This window comes from Notolepis coatsorum (genome assembly GCF_963971535.1).
Source record: "Notolepis coatsorum genome assembly, chromosome: 9".
In the NCBI taxonomy this organism is placed as follows: domain Eukaryota; kingdom Metazoa; phylum Chordata; class Actinopteri; order Aulopiformes; family Paralepididae; genus Notolepis; species Notolepis coatsorum.
The window spans coordinates 140,161,926-140,179,962 of NC_140173.1; the positions used below are offsets into that span (position 1 = coordinate 140,161,926).

Below are 18,037 nucleotides of genomic sequence, written 5' to 3' on the forward strand. Positions count from 1 at the left end.
ATCGGATGTACCAGATGGCAATCAAACTATTGGAATATCATTTTTGGAATACTCCAGATCACAGGTAAGGAATATTTGAGCTTGATCGTGCAATGCTTTTATACCGATCGGGCTGATAAGCGCTTTTAGTGTTCAATACGAATGCCGTTTTTGGTAATCAAATAATCAGAAACGCTTATAATAGAATTGACATAAGGCTTTTACTCAGCCTTTCGGGAATGACCCCAGACCACTCTGAAATTATACTTATATTCACCACGGGATAACGCACAAATGTATGCATGGAAAAATGATCTCTTTTTTGCATCATGACCGGAAGAAAGTCACTGTCAAATGACCATAGTATTGTATCCATGGCTATAATATAGAATATAGATTTAGCTCTACAAACAAGGTGACGCACTCCTATCTTTTAAAGCGTTGGCATTGCTACAACAGGTCCCATCTAATAGCTGGTACTGAATGTGTTAACACAGGGTGCAGGGACACCTTTAACACAGCGGGGCAGGGCCACCTTTAACACAGGGGGCAGGGCCACCTTTAACACAGTCAGGGGGGCAGGGCCACCTTTAACACAGGGGGGCAGGGCCACCTTTAACACAGTCAGGGGGGCAGGGCCACCTTTAACACAGGGGGCAGGGCCACCTTTAACACAGTCAGGGGGGCAGGGCCACCTTTAACACAGGGGGGCAGGGCCACCTTTAACACAGGGGGGCAGGGCCACCTTTAACACAGGGGGGCAGGGCCAACTTTAACACAGTCAGGGGGGCAGGGCCACCTTTAACACAGTCAGGGGGGCAGGGCCACCTTTAACACAGTCAGGGGGGCAGGGCCACCTTTAACACAGTCAGGGGGGCAGGGCCACCTTTAACACAGTCAGGGGGGCAGGGCCACCTTTAACACAGTCAGGGGGGCAGGGCCACCTTTAACACAGTCAGGGGGGCAGGGCCACCTTTAACACAGTCAGGGGGGCAGGGCCACCTTTAACACAGGGGGGCAGGGCAGGGGCGTAACTAAGGGCGGGGACATCGGAAAATGTCCCCTGCATGGTTTCAGATTGCAGTTTTTGTCCCCCCCACGTTTTACCGTCCAAAAACAATGTTACATGATAATAAACGGTGACGCGACGCGGCACTTGGACCACATGGAACACGCCTGCTTGTTCCATCTCTGAGCTCAGGTCTGAAGACCTGAGCCATTGTCATGCCAAAGACAGGTAGCCAGGTGATTCACCCGGCGAGCACGCGCTAAGTACCGACCACAGCAGTCTTTGCATAACAACAGCCATGTCGTCAGGTGTGCTCAAATACCCCTCCCCTCAAAGTTTGGTGTGAAACTGTGAACGATGGTCTGTGTGATTGCCATGAAATGCAACAGCATTGCTTGGTGTCTGTGAAATATCTGTCTATGACCTTGTTGTATTTAAAAGCCTAGGCTGTTGTTTTATACATTGTAGATAATAAATAGCGCGATCTCTCTCTCTCTCTCTCTCTCTCTCTCTCTCTCTCTCTCTCTCTCTCTCTCTCTCTCTCTCTCTCTCTCTCTCTCTCTCTCTCTCTCAACTCACCAAAATGGACTATTGTTCAACTGAGAGAGAGAGAGAGAAGAGAGAGAGAGAGAGAGGAGAGAGAGAGAGAGAGAGAGAGAGAGAGAGAGAGAGAGAGAGAGAGAGAGAGAGAGAGAGAGAGAGAGAGAGAGAGAGAGAGAGAGAGAGAGAGAGAGAGAGAGAGAGAGAGAGAGAGAGAGAGAGAGAGAGAGAGAGAGAGAGAGAGAGAGAGAGAGAGAGGGGGGGGTCTACGGCCGCAGCGGCACCGCCTCCAACGGATTCCGATCTCAGTCCTGGTCCTGGACAAGCCCTGGCTCCACGATGACCACCTCTTACAAGAGGCGCCACCGCCTGGGAAAATGCGTATTGCACACCTGGTATTAGAAAAAAAATATTAGGTAGGGGGCAGGGGAGGAAACTAACTTTTTGGCTTACCAGCCAACTGGCGAGTATCTGATTTTTTTACCAGCCAAACAGATTTTTTACCAGACAAAAAAAATCGCTAATTGTGATAATTACTTCTTTGTATGTCAAGCCGCGTCAATGTTGTGTATGCATCTGGGTAGGCACACTGTGCCTTTAAGACAGCACGGTGGTCTTACGACAGTGCTGTGAAGTACCGTCAAGTGTTGTGGTAACGTCAGTTGGGTTGGTGTGCTGTTGTGCACAGTGCACTGGTTGAGCTAGCCCCTTTCGTGACTGCGATGTGCAAGCCAGGGGCTTTTGAGCATGAAATAAAATGTCTAACCTTACGTCGTAGTCCGGTGCTTTTTTGGAAACATTATAGTCATAACAGATACACCTAGCTGGCTGCTTTGAGCACACGGGGCTAACGTTAGCTAGCAAGCAGCTATAGCTAAAACGCTAACTAGAAGCTAACCACTGTATACAGTTCCAGTAGACTAACATTACACCCCTGTGATTTAAATGTGTCCTTAGTAACTTATACTCGAGGGTTGTACTAGGGTTGGATGCAGTTCCCCGTTGGTCAGTCTGTCTATTTTCCATCTTCTGCTGTGTTTAACGTTATCTGTTTGCGAGTGCTCCTGATGGCTAGCCTAGTACCGCGGGACTTTTATTATTATATGTCCGCGGGTTGGCCAGTACTGCGCAAACGTTTATTAAACATTATATGTCCGCGGGTGGTCTTGTGCAGTGCTCTCGTGGCACTGTCAACTAAAGCGAACACTCAGAAGACGCGCACCGTTTGCCAGTGCAGTGATTGCAGAATGTTTTATTTTTTTGTATACTCGCCAGCAGGGGAGGAAACTAACTTTTTGGCTTACCAGCCAACTGGCGGGTATCCGATTTTTTTACCAGCCAAATGTAAAAAATACTAGCATTTGGCCAGTAAAGTGGCCTAATTTCCTCCCCTGGTAGGGGGGGCACCCCCCCCTGCCACGTCACTGACCATGCCCCCTAATCTGTCCTCTGCACCACTAGCAACAGAGTTACGCCACTGGGGCAGGGCCACCTTTAACACAGGGGGCAGGGCCACCTTTAACACAGTCAAGGGGGCAGGGCCAACTTTTACACAGTCAGGGGGGCAGGGCCACCTTTAGCATTTGATTTGTTAAATTTGATTGTACAGACACATTTCTCATTTCTCTTTCGACTGTGGCAAAGTTGTTTTATTCATATACTGGAGAGAGCTATCTCTACTTGCTCTCCCCTGACCTTCCCTCTGACCTTCCCCTGCTCACCGACACATGCTTGCAGTCATGGTTTCCCTTGCTGTCACCACATTCAAAAATAATTGCACAAAAAAAAATATATATATATTGACAGTGGTCTGAGTGACATGAGAAGAGACTGCAATAAAGGGATAAAAAGCATTTGTTAGTGAAACATAAAAAGCATTGCGATCCCCTACAGAATTACAATTAAGTTGTTCATAGTACCGCAGCAGTATTATAATAGGGTTAGGTATCATATTTGGTTTGTCCTGTTTGAATGCTTGCGTGGAAATCTACCAATAAATGTGCCTACGGTACTTGTTAGTGAGATTCTCATCTCTCACTCCATTACACGTACTCATTTCAGTGGTCCCTCCTTTTATAATTAGTCTGCCAAGAGGTAGGACATGTTATGTTCTATTTCAAAATAGCTTATTCAAAAATAAGACTGGCCCAGATGGAGTACAAGTGTACGCAGGTGCAATGATAACCTATGATATGTTGATTTGAAAATATCTCTCCAGACGAGAGGCGAGGGCAGGGCTGTAGGTCAGGTCATGTCATGTACAAATCGTACTGTGAATTTCCATGGCTCAATTCAAAGTTGGGCTTTGGATTCTGACCCCTACTTTTTAACAGGGACGTGAGCTCCTCTATTCTGGTCTTTTAAAGGGTACACTGATCAGGGCTTCACACCAGCTTCACCCACTTGTCCTGTAGGTGAAGTAAGATGCTGAAGCCAGCATGAGACATAATGGAGGTTGTGAATTATAACTCTAGTTATATTAATACAGCATGAGATATAAAGAAGGTTATGATTTATAACCCTAGTTATATATGAATGTTGGCAAACACGTCTTGCTTTTGCTCCCTGTTGTTCCCTAGTTTCCTTTTACGTAAAATGATCTTTCCTGGTGGAGTTTCTTAGGTGCATTGAATGAAATCCTCTCAGATGACACCTCCAGGCCCCAGGAGCAGTCCTATAGGCCAGCATTCATATAACCGGGGTTATAATTCATAACCGTCTCTGTGGACTGGGTGTACTGGCAGTGGCTCCTTGCCAGATACACTCTGAAAAGACAATTTACGGTACAATTTCATATTCGCATTGTGGGGGAAAACACACACATAAGTGAATAGTGTAAATATGCTTTATTGTAGAGAACCGTGCGGGCACAATGGATAACTTTAGTTTTGAAAAGACGGTTTCACTGGAATTGTGTTGCTAGGGAACAGCTTGGACTCATTTCTATTTCCCACCAGTTATTGATACTGTATCAGCAAACACTGCAACAAGAAGGAAACTTGGCGTCCATTTAGACTTTTTGCTGTCAAATTAAAACATAAGGTCAGCTATTGTGCATGACACTATATCTCTTGACATGTTTCTCTGCTCTCTCTCGACATGTTTCTCTTGTTAGATTTGGATCAATCAGCCAGTATCACCTCTCCATCGTTGTTGTTGTGTAGTTTCTGCGTTGTGTTTATTTCTCTCTGTCTTCTCATACTGGCTGTACAATCTTTGTCATTCCCCTTTAATGCAATCCGTAAGCATAAGAATTCGACACTGGGCCGTGTAGTACCTTTCTTGGAATCGTTGTTTATTACATAAGCAAAAGCCTCAGATGTTACCCATCTCATATTGTCCTTGAAAAGTCTTTGATGGAACACTAAATTCATTATTCTATCGTCTTCTGCTGTTTAGTCCAATGGTGGCTGAGGCCTTGTCGTTAGCCAAAACCCTTCTCCCGTTAGCCGAAGCTAATGATGATGTGTCATCTCCCCCCCTCCACCGGCGAGGGTGAGGGAGGGATGAAAAGTCTCTGATCCACGTCCGCTCGCGTCAGCTTCGTGTCTAGATCTAACTTACACCCAGAAGGAAACTCACATTCACAATATTCATCATCATCATTATCATCTCAGCATAGCAATGACAGGCCCCGCCCCTCTTCTTGTGGCCATGTGACGCGCTGTCATGGCAACTGCTGTTCACCCCTTCATACACATTAAAAACGTCTGTTTCATTGATGTCAAACTCTCTCTGACCATTTTACCTGCTGTTCTTATCAGTTGTTATGTGCTGATGGCGACCTCGGCATGGCCTGGGCTCTAAGTCTGCTGCTAAATACATTGACTCTCTCTCACCGCCTCCACCACCATGCACATCTACCTCTCTGTCTATATATTGACTTGTTTCTCTGCTCGCTCTCTATATATATATCTTGACATGTTTCTCTGCTCTCTCTCTTTCACACTATACAGTATGTATTGACCTCTCTCTCTCTCTCTCTCTCTCTCTCTCTCTCTCTCTCTCTCTCTCTCTCTCTCTCTCTCTCTCTCTCTCTCTCTCTCTCTCTCTCTCTCTCTCTCTCTCTCTCTCTCTCCCCCCAGACCAGTGCACGGTGACCAGGTCTTATCTGTTTCTGCACAAGTTCTGGTTCTTCAGCACCATCTACTACTTCGGTAACTGGGTGTTTATTGGGGTAAGTACACAGGTTTCTAGGGCTGACCTTCGAATAAATAAAAAATAAATAAACGATTGAATTATAAAAAAAATAAAAAATTATTTTATTTTTGTATTATTATAATTTGTTTAATGTTGTGGGACTTGTACAGCACTTTGTTCAACTTTGTCAGTGCTGTAAAGTTTAAACCTTTTTAAATCTTAGACAAACGAAACACTTTGCTTTCATGAAATATTGTAAGCCGTCATTTGAGGCTTTACAAAAGCAGCACAATGAACACAAATCTGTCGGTGCCGAGTCCGACCTCATCTTAAATAACAAACAGCATTGCTTGTTGTAGTTAACAAAGAGAGGCAGAGTTGATTTTGAAAAAAAAAAATATATATATATTTATAATCTAAAAAAAAAAATGTAATAATCAAATTGTATTTTCATATTCGAATCCCATGCCCATCGAACGAAGCTTCGAAGTATTTAAGACAGCCCTACAGGTCTCTACAGTCATATTTAGTTTGTGAATTGTTTGTTTGTATTTTGTAGCTCAAGGGGTTGTTGGAGCTTAAGTTGACTTATTATTCAGATAGTAAGCAATCATTACATTTGACATGTGTAGGTAAATACATAGTAGTATTGTTTATTAGAATTTATTTACTGCCTTCCAAAAATGTTGTAGGATTTGAATAAGAGCTGGTGATTAAGTCCAAATAATAATTCGATTTGTCATTCCTCACAGAGGATGTGTCTAAATGGGATGGATCCATAGTCAGGTGACCAGGTTCTGTTCCTAAAATAAAGATGACAATTGAACCCCAGACCATCCCTTTCTTTATACGTATGTGGATTATTTAAATGGTCTATTATTTAATAGATTACATTTAGGCTATTATTTAAATAGACTATTATTTCATAGATTATTTAAATAGACTATTATTCAATACATTAATTCATAGATTAGTATTTAATAGGTTAGTATTTAATAAACTATTATTTAATACATTATTGTATGAATTGTTCCAATAGACTCATACAGCTGAATATGGAATATTATTTACTTTATTTATTATTTACTTACTGTACTTGCATCTGAATATCAGCTCAGCAGTATGTACTTACTGCACTTGCATCTGAATCTCAGCTCAGCAGTATGTACTTACTGCACTTGCATCTGAATATCAGCTCAGCAGTATGTACTTACTGCACTTGCATCTGAATATCAGCTCAGCAGTATGTACTTACTGCACTTGCATCTGAATATCAGCTCAGCAGTATGTACTTACTGCACTTGCATCTGAATATCAGCTCAGCAGTATGTACTTACTGCACTTGCATCTGAATCTCAGCTCAGTAGTATGTACTTACTGCACTTGCATCTGAATATCAGCTCAGCAGTATGTACTTACTGCACTTGCATCTGAATCTCAGCTCAGTAGTATGTACTTACTGTACTTGCATCTGAATATCAGCTCAGCAGTATGTACTTACTGTACTTGCATCTGAATATCCGCTCAGTATTATTCTCGCCAGTTCCAAAAAGAGAACGCTGGGATAGACGACGTTCCCCAGTGGCAACGAGAACTAGATCTTTCTTCAGCTAATCAGCCTCAACTGATGACCATCGAACCCCAAACAGACGAGATGCATCCAGCTGCAGGCAGACAGCACCCACACTCTCAGGACCCACACTCTGAGGACCCACACGTTAAGGACCCTCGCTTCCATTGGCTGATTTGGGTCACGTGACCGTCCCACCCAATGGCTGAATTGGAGTATTGCACTGCGGGCATTGGCTGATTTGGGTCACGTGACCGTCCCACCCAATGGCTGAATTGGAGTATTGCACTGCAGGATTGATTGATTGATCGATTGAAAACTTTATTAACAGATTGCAGAATGGGTATACGTGACCGTCACAGGCCCAAATTCAGCCATTGGGTGGGACGGTCACGTGACCCAAATCAGCCAATGGAAGCGAGGGTCCTTAACGTGTGGGTCCTCAGAGTGTGGGTCCTCAGAGTGTGGGTGCTGTCATTCTGCAGCTAGATACTATTGAAACAGACTGGGCTTGTTTCAAGTTTCTTTAATAGTTGTCATACAGAAGTACAGAATACTTTTGTACAAAATGCTTCTTACTGTTGCGCTCCAGAGACTGTGCATGACAAGATAAGTATGAAATAAAAACATAGTAAAAATTAGAAGAAAAAAAAGAGGTCACAGTGTTCAGTTTAGACATATGTACAATGTTCGTAGACGTAGTTACCATACAATATACAATACTGTGCAGTGTACTAATATACAATACTATATAGTGCAAGGCATAAATGGACGAGGTGCAGTTTAGGTACAATTCACAGTAGGTGTACGAGTTGTAGTGCAAATCCTTTATCAATAAATATAAAGTGTAAGTGTGTTTGTGTGATCTAAGTGTGGAGAGTGGGTGCTGCAGTGTGTTGTTTGTTTGAGTGAGTGTGTGTGTGCGTGTGGGTGTGTGTGCTGTGTGCATTTGATGGTTGTTGCATAGTGATTATTGTTCGTTTAGCGATTATTGTTCGTTTAGCAGCCTGATGGCCTGGGGATAGAAGCTCCTTCTGAGTCTTTCTGTGCTCGCCATAAGACTCCGGTATCGCTTGCCTGACGGCAGCAGTTCAAAGAGGCAGTTGTTCGGGTGGCTCGAGTCCTTAATAATTCTCTTAGCCTTCCCCTTGCACCGCTTGTTGTAAATGTTCTGGAGGGTGGGAAGCCCCCCTCTAATTGTGCGTTCGGCTGAACGTGTCACTCTTTGTAGTCTGCTACGGTCTTGTGCAGTGCTATTCCCAAACCAGGAGGTGATGTTGCCGGTCAGGATGCTCTCTATTGTACATGAGTAGAAGTTCCTAAGGATCTTCTGGCTGACTTGGAACTTCCTTAGGCGCCTGAGGAAGTAGAGGCGTTGTCGTGCCTTCTTCACAACACTGTCAATGTGTGTGGTCCATGACAAGTCCTCGGATATGTGGGCTCCGAGGTACTTGAAACTGTTCACTCTCTCAACTGGTGCCCCGTCGATGCTGAGGGGGCTGTAGTCCTTGACCCCCGACCTCCTGAAGTCCACAATCATCTCTTTTGTTTTGCTGACGTTCAGGGAGAGGCAGTTCTCCTGACACCACTGTGACAGGTTCTCTACCTCTTCCAGGTAGGCCCTTTCGTCGTTGGCAGAGATCAGGCCCACCACTACTGTGTCATCAGCAAATTTGATGATGGTGTTGTTGTTCCGCTGTGCTACGCAGTCATGTGTGTACAGGGAGTAGAGGAGGGGGCTCAGAACACAGCCCTGGGGGGCCCCTATGTTGAGCGTGATGGATGAGGAGGTGCAGTTGCCGGCTCTTACCACCTGGGGTCTGCCCGTCAGGAAGTCCAGGACCCACTGGCACAGGTCATAGTTCAAGCCCAGGTCCCTGAGCTTGGCTATGAGTTTGGAGGGGACTATGGTATTGAATGCTGAGCTGTAGTCGATGAACAGCATTCTCACATAGTTCCCCTTCCTCTTGTCCAGATGTGATGCTGCTGTGTGCAGCACATGGGCTATGGCGTCCTCCGTGGACCTGTTGGGGCGATATGCAAATTGCAGAGGGTCCAGGTTGATGGGGAGGGAGGAACAGATGTAGCCCTTCACTAGCTTCTCAAAGCACTTCATGGCTATGGAGGTGAGGGCTACAGGGCGGTAGTCGTTGAGGCAAGCGGGCGTAGATTTTTTGGGTACAGGGATGATGGTGGACTTCTTCAGACAGGTGGGGATGACGGCCTGTTCCAAGGACAGGTTGAAGATGTCAGTGAAAACCGGGGCCAGTTGGTCGGCACAGACTTTTAGGACGCGGCCGGGGATGCCGTCCGGTCCTGCTGCCTTCCTGATATCCACTTTTTTAAAGATCCGTCTCACCTCATGCTCTGTTACCCTGAACACTGAGTCTCCATCAGCAGACCCCCCCCCCCCCATTGCCGTGGTTTGTAGGCTGGTGTTGTTATTCACAGCCTCAAACCTCGCATAGAAGGAGTTGAGATCATTTGCTAAGGAGATGTCACTGTTCAGTTTGAGGGGGGTTCCTTTGTAGTCTGTCATTGTTCTGAGGCCCTGCCACATGCCTCTAGAGTCAGCCTGTTCAAACTGAAGTTCAACTTTATCCCTGTAACGCCGCTTTGCCTCTATTACTGCTCTCCTGACGTTGTATCTTGCCATCTTGTGTTCTTCCATGTTGCCTGTCACCAGCCCGGTGTTGTATGCTGATGTGCGCACTTTCAGAGCCTCACGGACGGATTTGTCTACCCAGGGCTTTTGATTTGGGTAGATATTAATTTTGGTGGTGGGGATTATTACTTCTACCTGAGTACAGACATAGTCAATCACCGTTTCGGTGTATTCGTTAATATTGGCTGTGTTATCACGGAGTACACTCCATTCTGTGCTTCCCAGCACTGCTTGGAGTGACTCTACTGACGTCACGGTCCAACGCTTAACCTCTCGCGAGACCACCGGCGTTCGCTTGAGACACTGTTTGTACTTAGGCAAAAGAAAAATTGCGGCGTGATCGCTTTTACCGAATGGACTAAGAGCCTGTGACTTGTACCCATTCTTAAATTGCGAGTATACATGGTCTAATATGTTCTCGCCTCTGGTGTGAAGTGTTGGCAGAGGCCATCAATAGCAATGGGGTTTGGTTAGGGACGAGAAGATCATTAACCACAATACCACCCTGCATATATCGGTATCGGTTGATATCAGTATCGGAAATTAAGAGTTGGACAATATCGGTATATCGGTATCGGTAAAAAAGCCAACATCGAACATCCCTAACTTTATATGAACCGTTTTATTTATGGCAGAGGGTACGAACAGAAATAGGAATTATTTTCAGAATGGAACAACTGGGGGGAAAAGAGAGGTCTGTGATTACGACTGACCGGGGGGGGGGCGAGAACCGCGTGACGTGATGATAGCCTCTGTCTGCTTTTTTTTTATCGATCCATGCTATGGATCATCAAATGATCAATTGTGTGATTTGCGTGCCGCGTGTAACACAGGTGTTCCTCATCGGCCTGGTGGTGTCCTGCTGCCGGGGGAAGAAGTCGGTGATCGAAGGAGAGGTGGAGGCCGACGACTCAGACATGAGCGATGATGAGTATGTGCACTGACGGGCAGCGCCCCCCGTCGCCACCACCCCCCCCCCCCCGGGGGCTGAGGAAGTGGATGTTCCAAGCTTATATCTTAAAGGAGCTAGAAAGTAGGGCTGGGCGATATAACGATAACAATAATTATCGCGATATATTTTAATAATCGATATCGGGAGAAAAAAAATATATAGATTTTTTTTTTTTTTTTTGACCTGCAACAGGGCAGTTTTAAAACCAGAGACAGTGGACAGAATTGTCTCTCTTGCCTGCAACTTAAAGTAATGGCTTTGCAAATGACAATACTGACCAAATTGAGATTTATTTTTCTCTTGTCCATTTATTTTGTTTGCTTTCTAATTTGAAATACAGTTTGAAACCGTCTGTACACAGTATAGGCTATGTGTGCTAGCAGAGCTAGTCTCGAGTCACGAGTCACGGTGCACATGTGCGGTGGTTTGTCCACCAGAAAAGAAACTAGCAGAGCCAGAACTGTTCAACTCCCCTGGAGCCACAGCCAGCAGAGAAGCCGGTTTACTTTCGCTTTTAAACCAGCTGCAGCCTGAGAACTGGAGTGTGAGGGGATGTAACACTAAAGATGGCGGCAACGACAAAGAATTGCTGCAAAATAAACATACATATGTTGTTAAAAAAAAAATACTTATAACAATATCGATAATATCGAGTGATATGATATTGTTATCGATATCGTTATTGCGATATCATTTTTGGCCATATCGCCCAGCCCTACTAGAAAGTGCTGTTTTATAATGGATGCAGACGTTCTGTGTTGTTCAGTTCATAAACCGAACCCTGTCAGAGGAATAACCGCTTGAAGTTCCCGTTTTGAAGATCTTTTGAACCTACTTACAGTTGAGTAGGCATTCCAGGGCATTTCTAATGCACAATGTAATACCTGACCTAAAAGTACACATGACAATGGGTTTTGATAACATGATTAAGCATTTAAAAAAAAGGTAAACAGACTTGTGTGTTTCTTCGTCTAAAGGATTCATTAATTTGTGTTGGTGATTTAGCTTTGAAGCTGGTCCTGCAGTGTCTTGTGCATCCCAGCCTCGTTCTGGGTCGACGTGTCCCGCCCTCCATTCTGATTGGTAGCTGTGTCTTAATTGGCCTCAAGTAATTGGGTGTGTGACTCCTGGGATTTCTCATATTGACTCCTCCTCCATTCCCAAGTTCAAAACAGATGCGTTTGTACAAATTGAGAGCTTTTCACTCTGTACTCACTCTGTACTCTGTGCTTATTGTGTTATCAAGCATCAATGGCACATTTAACAAGTAGCGATGGATTTGCTTTGAAAATTAAATACTACCAATAAAGAGTGGACTCTGCTCTGTCTGCTAAACCAGAGTCCATCCTGATTCAAAAGGTGTAGAAGTCAAGAAGTACATTTCTGGGGCGTTTATTCTCTCACACCAGGCAAATCCGCCGCCACGGTCCAGGGCTCTTTTCATTCTTGCACAAGGAAGGATAATAATGATGATCTAGCGTTGATTTCAGGAAGATTCGATAATCAGGCGAAAAATGACAACATGCTTAGTGTATTCCACTAAATGGCTATTATTGCGTCTTTTCCTGGAATTACTAAGAATCACCAAAACTATACTCATATTCAAAACGGTATAAAATGGAAATGTACCAATGAAAAAACAATCCGTTTCGTACATGTTGACTGGAAGCAACTCACTGATAATCGACGGGTGTATTAGACCCATAGCTATAATTTAAGATATATTTTAAGCACTCGCAAATCTCGCAGTCCCCCCATTGATTAAAGTGGTGGCGTTCTAGCGCCCTCTCGCGCACTTAAGCGATGGCGCAGAATGAGTTAATGTAATCCTTACCCTCACCGGAGACCTCACACCCCACCCTAACCCAAAACAGAGATGATCTATGATCGTTGATGTTGGACGTTTTCCACAACTAGGGCATGGGAGAAACTTTGCCATCCATCTACATGGTAGCTCAGTTGCTGTTATTAATGAGTCATTTTGTGTGTTACGTAACTCAAGAGATTTTTAAAACACATTCTAGCCCCTTTTTAATGCTCACTTCCATGGTGGTACCATATATTTTGGCATGGATGCATACTGTATACAGTCTATCAGAAGACTCTTTAATATAACATCAATAGAAATTACAACATGTAAAACTTTCTTGTGCTATTTTTTTTGTTGTTGATTATTGCCTACGAAATAAAATATACACACGTTTAATGCAGTAGAATTAACACAAGTTAATTATTGATCATCTTTTTGTCTGGGATTGTAGTGCTATTGGATTTACTGACGTTTTGTTGTTTGTTATTAGGCTGCTAGTCTCAGGCCAACTTCTAAGCTTGCATTACTGTTAGGCAAAAAAAATAAAATTAAGTTATTATTATTATTATTTGCACGCTGTTCCAGCTGTGAACAGGACCAATTTGCAATAATTGTCAATTGTTTGTTAAGGTCTCTCTCTCATCCTCGATTTATCACCAAATATGGGTTTATTAGCTTTTGGCAGTTTTGACTGAAGAGCATGAGAGAAGTCTGTAAAGAAAGAGGTGAATGTACGTTGCTTTGTTATTGAAGGCTGGTTAATTTTTGTTTTTGTACATATCCTTGTTAGACCAACCCAATAACACTAAAGGTTTTGTTTCTCTGAAGATCTTGAGTGTATGCAGCAGTCCAAATGCATGGCCAAGATTAACGGAGAAGGTAATTGAATGTGGATTTGAAAAAATAAATTATTTATCAAAATACAAATTATGTCATTGTTTTGTGTTTTTGTGTTGGAAATCAAATATTTGTGCCTTGCGAAATGTTTTGTACAATACTGTCATGGTGGGCGCGCACTACAAGATGTCATCAACCAATTAAGCAGTAAATGGTAAATGGCTGCATTTCTATAGTGCTTTTATCCAAATCGCTTTACAATTTGTTCCTCACATTTGACCCATTCACTCACACATTTACACACCGACGGCGGAGGCAACCATGCAAGGTGCCCACCGGCACATCGGGAGCAATTAGGGGTTAAGTGTCTTAAGCAGTCATCCAGTACCAGTCATCCAGCAACAGTCATCCAGTAACAGTCATCCAGTACCAGTCACCCAGTACCAGTCACCCAGTACCAGTCATCCAGTACCAGTCATCCAGTAACAGTCACCCAGTACCAGTCATCCAGCAACAGTCACCCAGTACCAGTCATCCAGTACCAGTCATCCAGTACCAGTCACAGAGTACCAGTCATCCAGCAACAGTCATCCACCAGTCATCCAGTAACAGTCATCCAGTACCAGTCATCCAGTACCAGTCACCCAGTACCAGTCACCCAGTACCAGTCATCCAGTAACAGTCACCCAGTACCAGTCATCCAGCAACAGTCACCCAGTACCAGTCATCCAGTAACAGTCACCCAGTACCAGTCATCCAGCAACAGTCACCCAGTACCAGTCATCCAGCAACAGTCACCCAGTACCAGTCATCCAGCAACAGTCACCCAGTACCAGTCATCCAGTACCAGTCATCCAGTAACAGTCACCCAGTACCAGTCATCCAGCAACAGTCACCCAGTACCAGTCATCCAGTAACAGTCATCCAGTACCAGTTTCCCAAATCACAATTCGCTGATCCTTATGACTATTCTTGAACATCACATTGAAAATAGTATGTAATGTAATTTTTTTGCCTGTTGAGTAAAACGTAACAAACTGACATTCAAAGTCTTACGCTTTTCCCTAATATTGGTTCAAATAATTCTGTAGTGTGTAGTAAGCCCTTAGAGTGACTCACCGTGAATGTGGTGAGCTGTGGTGCTACTACCGATCTACTGTAAGGTACATCTAACAAAGACTGCGCAATGTCATTTGACTAAACCTGCTATGTATTCTAAATAATTTCAGATTTGATGAACCCTGTGTTTATCCCTGCCTTTTCCTTTATATACAAATTCACAGCTATGCCTCTTTATCTAGGAAGCAGGCAGGTAATTTCCTCTTAAGCTGCACTAATAAAAGCACGTTTCTAGGCTCTAACATTAATGCTGGAGTCTTAGAGGAGCCACGCATCCTTCTGGTTTATTCTATTACACTCCTGTTTTGACTTTGTGAAAACGACGATTTCCCATATACAATTGGTTCCGTCCATGCAGTAGATTGTAGTTTGATTCTGCCAGTATTTTTCCCATTACACTCCTGACTATTAACTATTAATTTGATGGTTTGTACGAACATGCACCGTGTGATGCTAATGAAAAGAGACAGCTTTGTTATCTTACTGCACTCTATGGACACTGGCTTGTGCTGTGTGATATCTTTTATTTTATTTATTTTTTATTTTTTTATTTCTCTGATTTTCTCCCCGTCCCAATTAGTCGTTGTGCCAATTCCCCCCCCCCCTCCCCTACCTGGCTGCTGTATGCATGTTCTCCTACGAGTCGGTACAAGGGCGTCCCGAGTCGATTGCACGCTTCCTCCGAGACGTGCGCCGACAGCCAGTGACGTCTTTTCACTTGGCAGCGAGGACTCTCATTGGTGAAGTGTAACGCGTGGGAGGGCACGCTATCTCCACCAAGTCCTGCCCCGCTTAGCAAGCGCCGAGACCTGACCTGTAGGCGTCGCTGTCCACAACGCCAGATTCCCACCCGCCAGCTTCCCCACCCCCTAATACTGCCAATTGTATTCGTGTGAACGGCCAGCCAAGCTGGTGGCAACGCCGAGAGCTGGGCTCGAACCTAGCATCTCCTGCGTTGGTGACGAGCGCAATCTCTGCTACGCCACTTGACCGCCCTTGTGTGATATCTTTTAAACTCCAACATCGTCTCATTGTTGGTATGACTACAATGGGCTCCAAACTCATTAATCATTCTAAGGGGAATACTTTTCAACATTGAAATAATGTATTTTACTTACCTCCGGGAAGGTGCTATGATGATAAGCAGGCAGTTTGATTCTGTTTCAGAGCAGAGATCTGTAGGACCGCTGGGTCAGGTCAGATGCCAGTCCTTTGTGCCAGTGGCCATCAGGCTCCACAACCGAGGGCATGGACTGCTGCCAGCAACTGGAGAACTATCGGCGGGGGAACTGAATTTTTTTTATCCTTTATTTATCCAGGAATGTCCCATTGAGATACAAGATCTCTTCTTCCAGGGAGTCCTGAAATGTCTCACTCTTAACCAGTAAACCCTGCAGTGTGTATTCTGACTGACAGGGTATACAGAAAAGAAAGCTGCACTTTTTTGTCTATTTACTTTTACTCATATTTTATATTAATATTCATCCATTACCCTGCCCATACCTGTACCTCCCCTCGCCGCTCCCCCATACTGCGATGGCGCCTGGATTTCCCCAAGGGGATCAATAAAGGAATATCTTATCTTATGAGCTGCCTACGTATCTGGGATGCTAATTTGGCACGACTCCCCTCTCGCTGCAATGCAAAGCCATTGGGAGTGTAGACTTCAAGATATGAGCTGGCAAACTGAGCTTATTTGAGTGTTTCCAACTGAATCAGCCACAGGAAGTGTTCTCTGTTTTGCTAAAGAAAATAGAGTAGTGCCATAGATCCACCTATATTGTCTGTCTTTGCAATGAATTTGCTGCTGCGGCGGGACCGGGGCTGGCTCATGCCCAGTTGTAAGGAGGAATCGTCCTGGTGCCACAATTGGTGCAAAATGGGGAATGCCACAATGCAGGTTTATGCCCATAATATACAGTATGGATCAAGAGTGGCTCAAAATGACCAACAGAGTGACCTGAACCAGGTGGGTAAAGAAATGTTTTTACCCAGATTATTTGATTGTTGCTACTTCCACTAAGATTATTATTGTAGCTGAAGAAATGACACATGAAGGAACATAGCGAGGGGGGCGACTGGGCAGCGTCAGTCCCAGTCATGTCCCGGCAGTGAAATAATGATGGACAGTAGAGGTAACGGTAACCTCCAAATAGGTACAGTATGCATTAGGGCCAGTTTGTGGTTTTTGACCATGCAGGTTTTTGGTTTGTGGCCCATACAAACAAGAATGGATGCCTGTTCATGACCCCCAACATGCTGCTGTGAAGCACAGACAGAATGGTGAACTTTGACTCAAAATAATGGTTTTGATTTACCATTTGCAGGCTATTTAACTTGATTTTAACGATTGCAGGAGGTTCCATAGACTTCAAATATTCATTATTTCACAAGAAAAAAAGCATCTACTATAGATAGATAATCTATAGATTATAAAGGTGATAATTTAGATCTTTTCACGGAACCCGAGAGTCACCTGGCGACCTCCAGGTTGAGAACCGATGCATTAGGCTCCAGACAGAATAATCATTCATACATTAGTCTGCCGTGGTGAATTATAGTGAATGAAATAAACATAAGGCAGGGGACCCGTGTGAAACCCCTTCAAAGAAACACCCCATGGGAGTTCCACAGACTCCGCTTTGGGAGGCACTGCTGTAGTTATGACTATTAGTGGCTGCTGCTCCCCATGTACTGTAAAGTGAGTTCTTAAAGCAGCTACTAGGAGTTAAGAACTGATTATGTAACAGTCTCAATGTAATACTGATGCCTCTGTATGACCTATAACGACCAACGAGATAATCGGTCAAGATGGCTGTTTCTATATAGTGATTCTAAATGCCGGTGACCAGGTCAGATTTACCGTAAAAGCAGATGAAACGCTTTACGACACGCAGACGAGAAGAGCCTACAGTATGTTTACAATTTCCCATGCAACGTTTTGCAGAGTTTGTAACTAATGTTAGAATTGTGTTTTGAGAATTGTTATATTTTGTTGTTGATGGCTGATACTGGGGCATGATCAGCAAAGATAAACATTTAATAATTGACAGAGGAATGTAGAGCTAAAGGAACAGTGATAGAACACAGGTGAGAATAAGAGTAAACCTTGGTCAGTCATTCAGCAGATAGAGAGTAAACCTTGGTCAGTCATTCACTAGATATAGAGAGTAAACTTTGTCAGTAATTCAGATAGAGAGTAAACCTTGTCAGTAATTCAGATAGAGAGAGTAAACTGTCAGTAATTCAGATAGAGAGAGTAAACTTTGTCAGTCATTCAGATAAAGAGAGTAAACCTGGTCATTCAGATAGAGAGAGTAAACCTTGGTCAGTAATTCACCAGATAGAGAGAGTAAACCTTGGTCAGTCATTCAGATAGAGAGAGTAAACCTTGGTCAGTCATTCACCAGATAGAG

The 18,037-nt window shown here is 44.0% G+C and overlaps 1 protein-coding gene across 1 annotated transcript in view; it reads left to right on the plus strand.

Moving 5' to 3' along the window:
- lmbrd1 (LMBR1 domain containing 1) overlaps window positions 1-13,592 on the plus strand; it is a 199,962-nt gene extending 186,370 nt beyond the window's left edge. The window contains exons 15-16 of the mRNA XM_084321152.1: window positions 5,614-5,705; window positions 10,737-13,592. Coding sequence (XP_084177278.1) covers window positions 5,614-5,705; window positions 10,737-10,847 — 203 coding nt within the window. The 3' untranslated portion in view covers window positions 10,848-13,592. The remainder of the gene's footprint in view (window positions 1-5,613; window positions 5,706-10,736) is intronic.
- The last annotated feature ends 4,445 nt before the right edge of the window (window positions 13,593-18,037 follow it).